Source organism: Pelobates fuscus, chromosome 6 (genome assembly GCF_036172605.1).
Source record: "Pelobates fuscus isolate aPelFus1 chromosome 6, aPelFus1.pri, whole genome shotgun sequence".
NCBI lineage: Eukaryota > Metazoa > Chordata > Amphibia > Anura > Pelobatidae > Pelobates > Pelobates fuscus.
In genome coordinates, this window is record NC_086322.1 from 112345711 (window position 1) to 112360723 (window position 15013).

Here is a 15013-nt window from a genome sequence, read left to right on the forward strand (position 1 = left end):
ATGGTATTTTCTTTTTCATTGTTGGTTATTGTTATTGTAAAAATATCTTTTATAAAATCTATTTGAACATTTGTTTTTATTGCCACTAGGATATTAACAGGTATTTAGTGTCCTTATCTGTTGATACACATCTATCCAAATGAAAAAGCCAAAAATACGATCTTAATATATACCCTTGTTGTAAGATATTTGAAATTCATTTCTCTGCTTCTTGTTTGATTTGATACAGTCTAGGGTACTCCCACCATATGTGGAATAAAGTCCCTGTAAACTGGTTACACCTCCAGCATATATCAGTGGTTTCTTTATTAATCTTACTAATGCGATAAGGGACCAGATACCATCTACGTATCAATTTATAAAATGTTTCCTGTATATTGACCGAGTGCACCAATTTTATAACCTCTGTCCAAGTTTTACACCAGATCTGCACCCGGAATTCAGTCTCAAGATCTCGCTCCCATTTCTCAATATTAACAATAGGAGCACAGTTCTGATTATTTACTAATTAAGTTCTTGAATCTGGAAATTTGTTTATTCCCGTACTGTTGCTTTATAAAATCATCCAGAACATTTGACTCGGCAATGGGATTATTTTTGAAACAATTTTTAATCCTCAAATATGGGAAAATATCCAGAGTTAAAGGCTATATTCTTCTCTCAGCCTTCCAAATGTTTGGATGCCCCTATTTAGCTGTATATCTGCAAGCGTAGATATGTCTTTCTCAGTCCATCCGGTAAGATCCATATCTTGTATATTTAAGCTAATCGCTCTTAGTGGAGTGGATGAGGTAAGAATATACCCAATACCCAACATATCTCTCACCTTTGCTCCAGTTTTTAATGCATCTTTCAAGATTCTGTAATTTAAGTTTAGGAATTTACTATATTGGGGATTCAGCCATAATGTGAAAAATAGACTATGGCCCTTCAAAATGTATTTCTCACAATGAAACCACCCCTTCCTTACTCCAATTTTTTTTAATGCCGCAGCTAGAGTATAGGTGAACGTTGTCGTATCATGTATTTACGCCAAATCCGGAAAATATAATCCCAGTTGAGAACCATCTCTCTTTTAAAAATGTTTGTGAAATTCTGGGTTTTTTACTCTTCTATAAAATATATATATATACATATATATATTTTAGTAGCAATAACACTGGTTTTAAATATTGAGGAATTGTCCCTTTCTCCTCCATACATTTTTTTTTTTTTTTTTTATAAATACAAAATAGTACTGCGGTTGAAACTATTCTGCACACTACAAAGAAGTGTTATATCTTAATTATGCAAGAATCCATATTCTACAACAGAAAATAAGTCTCCACTGTCTTATTGTAGAGACTTCTTAATTATTACCGCATTCAGAGTGCAGTTCAGGCATTTATCAAGCACTTCTTATGTACATTGGAAAGCACTAATTTAAATTGGCTTTAAGCCCTTAAGGACACAACTTCTGGAATAAAAGGGAATCATGACCGAATATTTCCATCATGTACCCTTAAGGGGTTAAAGGCCATATTGGTTAGCTGGAACACCCACTTTATATAGATGGCTTATAATGGCGCTGGACTTCAAGGCCCATTCTTTTTTTTTTTTTAATGTTTTTATTCAATTTTTAAACATTATATCAAATAAAACACATGCATAATGATACATATTGTACTAATAATGAACATATTAATAATATTTGTCTTGTACCACTATACGGCAGAAATTACAGCTGCCTGGTTAAAAAATAAAAATGAAGGATGTAACAGGCCTTAATTTAATCATGAACACATGCGCAGTCCCTCTCTGCAGTCAGTTTCTCAGCAAGCTATACTACTTATCACAAGTGCTTTCGTTTATTTATACATATGTTCAGCCTCCCTGCAGAGTGGAGTTAATCTATTCCATACTAGACGTTTAGCACCTTACACATCTGATCAAGCGTAGACAAGACTTTGCCACTTCCATGTCTCCCAACTATATTCCTCTAATCCATGGCTGCCCAATAGGTAAATCCCCAGATGTAGAACTACAACTCCCATGATGCTTTGCATGCCTCTAGAATTATCATGGGAGTTGTAGTTCTACAACATCAGTGGGAATCTAGCTATTGGGCAGCTCTGCTCTAATCAGTGCACCCCTTTTCACTCCAGCCAACCGTAGATGGAATAGTGAGATTAAAACCCCAAATATAGGCACGCAATATATTTTATGATTGTAAAAACACTTTATGGTATGTTGTTGTACAAATCTGTATAAATGCCTTTCTATGACTGAAGTATATTATTTCTAATATGCATATTTGTTACTAAATGTGTTGTAAATTATTAGGTGATTATTCTCAGATTACATCATCTGGCTTCTGTCAGGACTGATATGGAAACTTATTTAAAATATAAAACATTTCCCTACTTTCCTTTTGGGTGCAATTGTACTGTAGTAATGTCCTATGGGAGCTGAGATAACATAAATTCAACTGTAAAACTGAAAGTGAAAACACATGGAGTTAGTCAAAAGGTCAAACTAAAAATTATTAGTTGTAAAATAGTCATGGATAGTGACAAGAAGCTACCATGGATCTTCGTTCATTGGTGTGTTAAATTTAGAAACCCTTAATTAATCTGTTTCAAGGTGTATGTTTGCAGTTTTGTTAGTATGGTTTTCCAAGTTTTAACCCCTTAAGGACACATGACATGTGTGACATGTCATGATTCCCTTTTATTCCAGAAGTTTGGTCCTTAAGGGGTTAAAGGGTTATGTATATCAAAATTTGATTAAACATTGCACAGCCACTATGGGACGCAGATTCCAGAGATCGCAAGCAGGGGTGAATAGAGATAACCGTGATATCAGGGCATTACTGGAATGTCCAATAGCTCAGAAGATACCTACCATGCTAGAGCCAGATGCCTGTTCTACAAGTTCTGACTTGTCCCCGGATGATCCCACAGAACTTAAACAGCCTCCGACAACCCCTGTGGTAGCAACAGACCGAGATGTCTTAATTCCAGCTACCAAACTTGATATCCACAATCTTTTACTTGAAACAAGGCAAATGTTTAGGGCAAATGTGGACTTGGTGCGGAGGTCCAAGCAGTGACGGCCCAGGTGCAAACCTCCGAAGAGGATATCCTTGATGTGCAGCAGGACATACAGGGCCTCAAGGAAGATTTACTTCAGCTCCAGTCTTCCCACTCAGCTTTACTAACCTAGATAGACCTCATTGAAGACATAATAGGTGTGATAATATTAAGATCAGTGGTGTACCGGACACAATCAGTCCGTCTTACATACCCTACAATCTCGACTCTTGCTTGCCCCCACACACTTAGATGAAAATGCTCACTTTTGATGGCTGCTTCAGAATCAGTGCACCCAGGAAGAAACTTACGACAGCTCCCTGTGATGTAATACTTCGATGCCACTTGCCCACAGACAAAAAACGCATCCTGGCAGCAGTGAAGGGGGCAAGACCCTGTTTACCTTTTGAGTCCCCTCAACTCACTTTCTTCCATGACTTAACAAGAAACACTACAGTGGAGGAGGGCATTCATTCCTGTTATAAGCCAGCTTTGCTGGTGTGGAATATAGGTAGGGCCTCCAAAGGGCCTTGATGGTGGTCAGGAATTGCATCTCGCTGACACTTGCCTCCATGTCCTAAGTCGAACCGTATCTGCAAGCATTGGGACTCCCTGCAATCCCCGCCTGTGACAGAAACGTCTACATCACATGCGAGGGATCTTGCCAAGACTGTCCCATTTACACCTCTTAGGGGAGGAAGGCTGGATGCAGCTACCTGAACCACTCTACAACATTGTGACACCAGATATGCTCTAATGTTTTATGTTATTATTTCTGCTATCTTTACTCGTTTTGCTCCCATGTTAGGTACACTGTTCCCCTGTCGAGAATATAATGTCCTACCATGGATTTCTCTTTTTACCTTGCAAGAAGGCATCCTTCCTCCCCCTCCTCCTGTGGTCCCCTTTGGTTAGGGGCTGATTCTTGGATTTGTTTTAACTTGTGCAGATATTTGGCATGCATTCCTCTGAGTCTGTCATTTTACCCATCATGGGCACTGATCCTGTGTAATACACATTTACTGTAGTGCTAGTTTGAGTTCCCATGGTATAATTGCAATCTCTTCCTGGGCACTCCTTATGTGGAGAGTGGTGACCCTCCTTTGGGCCTCCTGTGTGGCTCCTTGATATGTCACGATAAAGCACTGTTTGCATAGGGATGGAAGTGACACTTTACAGCTACTCAGTTGTTTCTACTCTCTCGTAGCATTCTCTTATTGTTTTATTACCGATATGTCATATGCATTTCTGCTTATGTCACTTTATGACCTAAATAAAAAAGAGACTGAAATTTTTTTTGATTAAACAAAAATAATACAATAATGCATTTCTTTCCCTCACTTCTAGTCTGCAGCATTTCATATTTAGTTTCAGTAGTACAAATATAAGTGACATCGTAAATGTCCATAATAAAGAAAGTGCTGAGCTCATTTGTATCTATGTATTGGTATATATATATATATATATATATATATATTTCTTTATTTGTTACACAGATATACTGCCACAATAGTCACATTCATGAAACAAATTTGGTTATTATGAATAATGTTACAACATTAAGCTGTAATGGTTCTGGTGACTAATAGTGTCTTTTTAATGTTTAAATTTTGTTGGATTTGTGCCATTCGTCTCTGCAGATTCTCTCAAGCTTTGTTAGGTTGGATGGGAGCCGACATTGGAGAGCGTTTTCATGTCTTCCCCGAGACTTGAATTGTGTTCAAGTCTATGCTCTGGCTGGGTTAGTCAAGGGCATTCACAGAATCATCCATAAACCACTTTCATTGTCCCTGGCTTATGCTTAGAGTCATTCTCTTGTTGGAAGGTAAACCTTTGGCCAAGCCTGAGGTTCATAGTGCTTTGGGCCAGGTTTTCATGAAGGATATCTCTGTATTTACTTGTGTTCAGTTTTCCTTCAACCCTGACCAGTCTCCCAGGTCCTGCTACTGGAAAACACCCCAAAGTGTTTGGTGAGTTCCTGACCTGACCTGACCTGAATTGAGGCCAAACAGTTCAATCTTCATTTCATCAGATCAGAGAATCTTGTTTTTTACAGTTAGCCCTTTATGTGTGTTTTTGTAATTTCCAAGTGGATCTTGCCATGAGGAGAAGCTTCTGTCTGATCAGTCTGCTATAAAGGTCATGTCAGTGGAGTGTTGTGGTGATGGTTGCCTATCTGCACGTTTCTCCCATCTCCACACATGGACTCTGACGCATAAGCAGAGTGACCATCGAGTTCTTAGTCACCTCACTTACCAAGGTCCTTCTTTCCCAGCTCAGTTTCAAATATTAACAACTTATCTGGGTCCTGTTAGAAGCTCCTTCAGCTCAATTGGGCTTAGCACCATTGTGTAGAGTTGCTCTTATTTTCGGAGTATCAACTGAGACCTCTCAGCCAACTCTGCATAGCTAAGCTTTGCTCCGTGGTAGGAGCTTGAGGCAGCAGCATGCTCCTGGCAGGACTCAGGTAGGTTGTAAATGGTTTGATTACTTATCCTGGAAGTGCATCAAGTCACTGCTGTACAGGTTTGGGGTTTGAATTAAGCTGCTTGTACCCAGGTCAGACTTTCTTTTTTTATATATATATCTATATCTGTCTATCGAGCTGCACTCACCTGAACATGCACAAATGGGGTGCTGCTGGGGCCAATTCATACAATACCCAAGATCCAACGCACTCACTCATCCATTAAACAGCAACTTCAAAGCTTACAGATATTATTCGTTATTTAAAAAAAAAAACACCTAATCTAGGCAAAAATAATGGGGGTTTAGTTACAGTATATGATCATACATTGCATAAGCCTGCCACAGTGTCAATAATGTACCCCATTTTTGGCAGGTCCTACTCTAACAACCTAATGTGACAAAAGCATAGAGAAACTTAGTATCTTGCCCTTCGGTAAATCAAAAGGTTTTGCTCACTTGTGCCATTACAGAGACAACATATTCTGAAGCATTTCAGAATGATCCCACCCGTAAGGGCAGTCCAGACTCGAAATCCCAGCAAGTTCTCTCTGCATGAGAGATACAGCAGCCCCAGATGATCGTTTCAGCCTTCTTTGGGCCTCGTCAGTGAGGTGTAGCTGATACCCCTCTAGGCAGAGTGAGCACGGGGTCCACATCTGGATTACCCTTTTAACTTGGGGAGAGTTAATGCATTGCAACAAAAACAAAGGATATTTCTGTATCCCTGTTCTCAAGGAGTGTTTCTTTACAGTAATAACATTTTCTCCTTTATCCATATCCCTTCTTGTTCACCAATGAATTATATTGTAAAATAAAAAAAATAGTAGCTCTTAAAACTTAAAAATACCAAAGAGATCCCAGTTGTTATGTGCCTCAGATCACTTTTCAACCATATACAGGATTCATAAACTCAAACATTGCATTCCTGCATGTTATACTACTGAACGTCTCTCTCACTGGTGTTATACCTTCAATCTGATTAATTAAAAAACAAAATATGAAGGCTTTTCAAAGATGGTGATTTACAGAGGGGGATGGGGGAATACCAAGAAAGGATGAGAAACTAATATTAAAAAACAAAATCCTTTTTATATCCTTGTTGGTAAAATATGCCACAGACAATAATAAAGTTTCCATTTTATATTATCATAACAATTTTTGTAATTATTGCATTTGTAATTTCCACTGTTTTCATACATTTTGTTTTCAACAGTATGCTATTAATGTGACACATTGTTTTTCTTTTTTTTGTTGGTTTAGATGCAGTGTATGTTCTATGCTATTCTTTGATTCTACTTTCCATCGACCTCGCCAGTCCTCATGTGAAGAACAAAATGTCAAAGAGAGAGTTTATCAGAAATACACGCCGTGCTGCTCAGAATATTAGTGAAGAATTTGTAGGGCATCTTTACGACAATATTTACCTTGTTGGCCATGTTGCTGTTTAAAAGCACACATTCTAGGTTCTAGAACAATAGTGAACTACTACAGCTACTGCTCTCCAAAGCTTTGACCGAGTGCCAGACATTGGGGTTATGTTAGTGCTGGCCATTCTAACCTCAGTCTACAATCTAATTATGTGTTCTATGCTTTCATAGAAATTGACCACGAACCGTGAAGAATATTATTTTTTTATTAATAGTATCGTATCTTGCACATAACAGTGCCATTAGACTGACCTAGCCATCTACGACTGTTAAACTGACATAACAATGTAGGCATTTTTCAGGGTAAAGGATCTAAACACTAGATTTTTTTGTTTTTTTTCCAACGCGTTTACCAATGCATTATTTTTTAATACTTTGTAATTTGTACATACTAAACTAAAGAGATTTATAATCGTAATATAAAATATTAAATATGTAAGGTATTTTAACTAATGCGTGTGTTTTTTATTGTAACTTTACCTTTCAAAAATTCCAACTTCTTACAAATGAGTGACTGTATGACTCCCATTCTTGAAATAATTCCCCTCTCACAACTAGCCTCAATTTAATTTGAGCTGTTCATGCTTTTTGGCAGTTTACCGGCTCCCATTAAGCCATATATCGGTTTGGATGGATTACATTACAGCTGTTAAATGCTTTGTGGAAGCCGATAATATGAGTTTGAATATCAAAATCAGCGTTGCGGAATCTGTTGGTGCTTTATAAATACCAGTAATAAATGAATAAACAGTATTTATCTTTTATATTAAAGATAATGGATGAGGTGATTTAATTTCATTTAACAGGCACATAATGCCCAATAAATTGAAAGTTGATAAATGTTTTATTTTTTTCCTCTATTTATTTTTTTAGAACTCTTTGCTGCCAGTTGGCAAATAGTTGAGGAGAAAATAAAGCACCTAAATGGACAATATGATCTCCACATTACTATAACGGAGCTTTACCTCACTTATTGCCACCAATCTCATTGCGGCGGACAGGGGGATATCTACTAAACAGTGACCAGCCAGTAGCTCCTCACTATAATTATACACTTAGCACTCTGACAAGTGAGACTTACGTGGGACGATTTGTATGTCAGAGCACGCTGAACGAGCCTTTGCTTTTCCTACTTCATAAGCTAATTTTGCTCTCTACATAAGGGCAGTGGACAAAGTAAAATCAATTTCTATATTCTACAAATAGCCCCCACTGGCCACCCATAGAGTGGGGGTGGAGAAGGGACACTATATCCCCCATTTCATAGTGCACAGCTGCTGCCTATTGATGCAGTTAATAGAGCCCCACCCGATATCCACAGGTGGGACACAGGGGTGAACGGTGACCTGTCAACATCTGATTTAATGTTAAGCTCCCAAATAATGTCCACAGGTAGGGGCACTGGGAAGGAGCTCTTCTAGGTTCCGCAATGTATTTTATGGACAAATGGGCTTCAATAGCTTCCCAGTCACTAGTGTCCCAATGGCTGCTCACTGTTTAGTAGACATGTCCCCACTAAGGGCATAAGGGATGTACTAAACCTCCCTTATAGTAATATGGGCTCATATTGACCTTCATAGACCTTATTTTAATTTATTGTATTTTTTTTTCTTAATAGTAGGGTGATTAAATCATCAGCCTAGTTGCTTAAATGTTGTCTGGCATTAAGTACAACTAAAATTCAACTAAAAAATAAACAGCCCACAAATTTGATCATTTTGATACATGCTAAACGACTTATGTGCCAAAACATTCTAATGGATTGAGCCTTTGCCATGGATAATAAACAAAAAATAAGTAAGCTGCGCAAATTGACAAATAAATAATGAATTACATGAAGAAAACTTACATAATAGTCAATACCTTCAGGTTTTAAAAAATGTTCTGATTCCAAATAAAAAGACAATACAGAAAAAAGAAAATTATAGCGCAATATCTAATGCACAAAAAAAAAAAAAAAAAGGAGGAATGAAGCCCACTCACATAACCCAGAGTTGTATTAGGCTCTGTATAAAGCGCTCAGTATTAAATGGCAAGATGAGTGGAAAAGAGAAAAAAGCAGACAATAAAAAATATAATATATTGTAAAGAGCTGCAGAATTAGTTGACGCTATATAAATACCAATAATAGAGTGGTAGAAATGTTGCACTCTCTTTAATTCACGTTAGGCCTCATGTTTTGTTTTTTAACCATTTACTTAACTGCTTTTAAACTATAAAAATTGACACAAATTGATAGGATTTTATGGTTTTAGGGCAACATTTAAGAAGTCGGACAGATGCTGAGAAAACCTCCATTTGCGTTACCCTAGCGTTTATTGGGGGGGGCGGTTGCACATTTGTATTATTTTGTAGCATAATTGCAGCACCCCTCTTGGATGAGAAATATAATCAAAACATATTTCACATGCTTTATAAAATAAATGTGATTTTTTTTTTTTAATAACTTTTTATAATATTTTTTTAAATAATTATTGTAATTTGAAAATTCAATCAAGTACAAAATACACATGCATAAAAAAGTGTAAACTACTTCATCATGGATAAGGCTATAACATTTTAAGGTGTTTTTCTCTTTTTTTTGTTGCTAAAAAGGGATTTGTTAGGAATTTAAAGTGAATTTAAAAGTTTTTGTCAAATTGGACACATCCACAAATTTAGCTAGGTTTCTAATTTATTCATAGTGGCTAAAATGTGGCGTTCTCTATGAATTCCTTATATTTTACGCTTTAATGAATACGCCGTTTTTTATAGATAAACATGCGAACCTAAACATTCAGGGGCCAAGAGATTATTTTTGTCAGTTCCTAATGAAGCCCACTTTGCTCCCTCTCCCTTACAATCTAACAAGTACAATTACTGAGACAAAGGACAGGCACAGAGGATTTCCTGTGTCTCCCATGGGTATATTTTGAGTGAAGACAATATTTCAGAATTCTTGAGAAATATTTAGTAATCAAGGTATCACCAAAAATCTGAAAACCAACAATGACTGTTTATTCTGTTCATTTCAAACGGCCCCAAACAACAACAGAAGTGAAAGTGAAGAACGTTTTCCTGGCTTAAAACCCCAACTATTGCTGTTGTATATTCCTAAAATAGTCACACTTCATATAGTCTGAAAATGTTTAAATCTGATTCAGCTTTTGAGATAGATTGGGGGGAGATTGTGAGTAACAGTTTTCATTCTAGAATAAAACCTGATCGTTTAATTCATTTTTCTATGTAATCCCTTCCCAGACAAACGTTTGTTTTTCGAAACGCAAGGAATGCTGTTTTTTTTTTCTTCCTTTCCAATTAAGGTGAAGAGCAAAAATAAGAAAGGGCACACAATCTTCTTGGAGGGAAGTTGTAATTGAAAATGTTGGCTTTCTTCTTGCCATTGCGAGACAGGAAGGTTGGATTTAATTTAAAATGATTAATGAGATTTTCTCAGACTCCCAGCTTTCAGAATCACTGCAGTATGTCAGCACAACAACTTGAAACAGCCGGACGCCACTCTGTCGCCCAAAACAGTATTCTAGTAGAAAAATAAACTGCCTAACTGATGCCAGGTACATATCAGTGGCATTGTCTCAATGCTGTTGACAAAATCAGTAGGCTTAGCTCCCAAGTCTATACACTGAAGTTGGTTTAAAGAGTAGATATTTTGGCAATGTTCACGTTCTGGTATTGCATGCAATTTTGTAAATAATGTTAATGCCTAATTGTCAAGTACATTTATGGCAACAAAATGTCGGCGTTAAAATTAGTGGGTGTACATTATACCGTCATAGGTTATCAGCATTTATCGAGGACATAAAAGCAAATCAAATCTGTCCATTTGTCCATCATTTTGTAATGGAGCTCAAATAATTGTAATAGATGGGGATAGTGGTTGTATCTATACGGTTTATTTATTAATAATAAATAATACAATTTTTTTTTATCATCTCCTTTGGACATAAAAAGGGGATTCTTTACCTTATGTACATCATTTTTCATGTTACACTATTTCAAAAATCGGTCATTACAGCATAACTCTTTAAGTGTTGGAAATCTTTTTTTTTTTCTTTCTCACCCAAAAGCATCACACTTAGACACCCTAACACAAGGGACAGTGGTACACCTCCTACATGTCTATTTGAAATAGTCTTCTGAAAATACAATAAGATTTTATAAAAACAATATGGATCAGTTGTATAGGGAAGATAAAATATTAAGGAAATTGAAAATATCATCAAAACCATGGACACATGGTTAGGTAAACCATGTTGTAAGATGGAAAAAAAATAATTGTAAGAGAAACGTATAATACTTTCAATTGATGACGTGATCTGCAGTAAAATGGGACAGTAACTTTCCTTCGTGCAATATGTCCATGGAGCATATTCGGTAGGTTTTATTTAAAGGTGTACTTTATATTACTTAGAACTCTAAAGAGAATGCAAACGGAAGTTCAAAATTAAAGGGACACTATAGTCACCCAAACAACTTTAACTTAATGTAGCAGTTTTGGTGTATATATCATGCCCCTGAAGTCTAGGAGTTAAATCACTATGTTTATGAAACTCACACAGCTTTCCTAAACACTTCCTGTAAAGATAGATCTCATTTTTAAAACTTAATTTATTGCACAGTGCATTAAGTTTAGAATGTCTTATTACCTACTCTATTAATAGTCGGCAAAAGCCTGCAACAGCCTCGTGTGTGAATAAAGTCCAATTAACATAACAGGACATAGGAACTTCTGACTTAAACACACTGTGCTTTAAGATCTGACTAAAAATGAAAAACCATTCATGGAGGCTGTGTGAGTTACAGTAAGGGGAGATGTGGCTCAGGTAGTATACACAGAAACAAAACTGATTTAACTCCTGAAAGGCAGAGAACAGAGCAGTGACACTGCATGGGGCTGTGATCTACACACCAAAATTGCTCCTTTACATTAAAGCTGTTTTGTGCTCAGAGTATCCAAACAATGCAACAGTATCTTGGAAAAATCTAATCTCCGAAGGTGTGATTTTAGTTTCGCTATTGTGGCCTAAAATGTTAAATTTGCCTAGCATTTTAGACAATTGACATTTTGGCAAATAACACTGCATATGTCTAATTTCCATGAATGCTTGGCTAAGTGGGATAAAATATTTTTTTTGATATTGTGATATATTTATGCTCACCAATCCATGTGTAAATAATTGGAGGGTAACATCTACCTAATAATTCCACATGGTCACTTTAACAATTATTTAACTAAATTTCGTTGTTAATTTACAAGTTATACAATCTTAAATCTTTTGCCACCTCTAACTTGGGTATTATAAAAAACAGTGTTTACATTGTTAACGTTAACCCGTTGTCCATGTGATGGAGGTATAAATAATATACCTACGATGGCTACCATTGTATTCTATTATTTTTTTGATAGTCAAAGGTGTCTTTGAAGTAGGATTTCACATTGGCCAAAATTATAGATTCCATACAAGATTAGGTACAATTTATTGAGAAAAATTATATAATGTCTTGCCCTTAAGAACATCATTTAAAGCACCTATTGGGATAGCATTAAAGAGATACTATAGGCACCCAGACCACTTTATCTCATTGAAATTGTCTGGGTGCAATGTCCCTATCCCCTGAACCCTGCAATGTTAATTATTGCCATTTCTGAGACACTTCAATAATTACATTGCAGTACTAAGACTACCTCTAGTGGTTGTCAGTCAGACAGTAACTAGTGACACTTCCTGCTTGCTAGGCGACTTTTTGCCACCTGACACTGGACGTCCTCACGCTCTGTAAGAGGACATCCTGTATCAGTAAAATCCACATAGCTAGGCATTGCAGCAATGCTTTCCTATAGGGAGGGCCTAATGCGCTTACTAGCTAGTTGTTTCTGGAACCTTTTGAAATTATTCGTTTTTATACCACAGTTTTGAGAAATAAATTCTAGAGTGATTTATTATAAAAAAATAAAAACTGTACTTCTATACATGTTTGTCTCTGTTTAGAAGAGAATTAATGAGGCTTCACATATTTTTTACTACTGTTTTCTACATTTTACTGTATTCATGGAAATGTAATGCCTCTGCTGCCATAGAAAAAGCAGCTACTGACAACATTGTGACAAGTTATTACCATAAGCCATTCTTTCTCAGCCATTAAAAAAAGCACCTGACTGAATATTAAAACTCTGCTGTTATGCTAAGATTTACTACTTTACATACTTGTCTGCTGCACTCTGGTCGACTATGATAAAATAATGCAACAGGAAAACAAATCTTCCTTATTTAGTCTAACTATTCAACGTAAACATCAACTTTAAGGCCAAAATAGTCAAACTGGAAAAACTATCTACAGTTGTGCTAAAACGTTTGCATACCCATGGAGAATTGGTATTATATGTACCATTTTTTTAGAAAAAGTTTTAGAAAACATGAGTGAGCAGGCAAAACATTTATTTTATTTCTTAGGGGATTCATATTTAACTGTAGCTTATTACAGAATGGCACAATCATAAAAAAAACATGGCAACGGAAAACAAAAAGTCTGCATACCCTTAGTTCATAATACTGTGTGTTGCCCCCTTTTAGCATGAATGACAGTGTGCAGTCTTTTGTAATAGCTGTCTATGAGGCCCCTAATTCTTGCAGGTGGTATAGCTGCCCATTCGTCTTGCCTCCAGGTCATGCAAAGTCTTTGGTCCTCTTGCATGAACCGCATGTTTGAGATCTCCACAGAGTGGCTTGATAATATTAAGGTCAGGAGACAGTTATAGCCACTCCAGATCCTTCACCCTTTTCTGCTGTAACCACTGGAGGGTCAACTTGGCATTGTGCTTAGGGTCATTGCCATGCTGGAAAGTCTAAAAGCGTCCCACTCGCAGCCTTCATGCAGAAGAATGCAAATTATCTGCCACTATCTTCTGATAACATGCTGCATTCATCTTGCCATCAAGATTCCCCATGCCTTTAGAGATCACCCCCCCCCCCAAACATCAGTGAGCCACCATCATGCTTCACAGTGAGGATGGTATTCTTTTCACTATTCGCCTTGTTGACCCCTCTCCAAACATTGCGCTTATCGTTGTGACCATAAAGCTCTATTTTGGTCTTGTCACTTGGAATAACAGTGTGCCAGAAGCCATGAGGCATGTTAATGTGTTGTCAGGCATATTGTAACCAGGCTTTTATGTGGCATGGGCCCAGTAAAGGCTTCTTTTTGGCAACTCGGCCATGCAGCTCATTTTGAGTTCCTTGAAACAACCACACCGTCTTTTTCCAGAGCAGCCTGTATTTCTCCTGAGGTTACCTGTGATGAGTTTTTCTTTGTATCCCGAACAATTCTTCGGGCAAATGTAGCTGAAATCTTTCTTAGTCTACCTGACCTTAGCTTGGTATCAAGAGATCCCTGAATCCCCGGATATCTTTTTATATCCTTTTAAATCTTTATAAAGTTCCATTACCTTGTTATGCATGTCTTTTGACAGTTCTTTTCTGCTCCCCATTGGTCAGTATCTAGCCTGCTCAGTGCATCCATGTGAGAGCTAACAAACTCATTGACTATTTATACACAGACACTAATTGCAATTTAAAAAGCCACAGATGTGGGAACTTAGCCTTTAATTGCCATTTTAGCCTGCGTGTGTCACCTTGTGTGTCTGTGACAAGGCCAAACATTCAAGGATATGTAAACTTTTGAACAGGGCTATTTGGATGTTTTCTGTTATCATTATGATTTAAAAAGGAGCCAGACAACTATGTGATAATACATGGCTTCATATGATCACTATCCTTCAATAAAAGACAGTTGTTGTTTTTTTGCATGATCAGTCATATTTTCAAAATCAATGCCAAAATGTCACAATTTTTGCCAGGGTAGGCAAACTTTTGAGCACAACTGTAAGTCAGCTGTGCTTTCAATTCAGTTGTTTTGACCTTAAATTAACCTAAAATTCACTTTGAATTCCCAACAATTCTCACGTTTCTGAATAACCTTGTAAATCCCTTACACATAACCACTGCACTCTATGAAAGAGCCATCAATCCACCAAAAAATATAGAATAA

The 15013-nt window shown here is 36.9% G+C and overlaps 1 protein-coding gene across 2 annotated transcripts in view; it reads left to right on the forward strand.

The window, feature by feature from the left end:
• FBXO8 (F-box protein 8) overlaps nt 1–7363 on the forward strand; it is a 67993-nt gene extending 60630 nt beyond the window's left edge. For both annotated transcript variants that reach the window (XM_063458164.1, XM_063458165.1), the window contains exon 8: nt 6801–7363. In XM_063458164.1, coding sequence (XP_063314234.1) covers nt 6801–6988 — 188 coding nt within the window. In that variant the 3' untranslated portion in view covers nt 6989–7363. The remainder of the gene's footprint in view (nt 1–6800) is intronic.
• The last annotated feature ends 7650 nt before the right edge of the window (nt 7364–15013 follow it).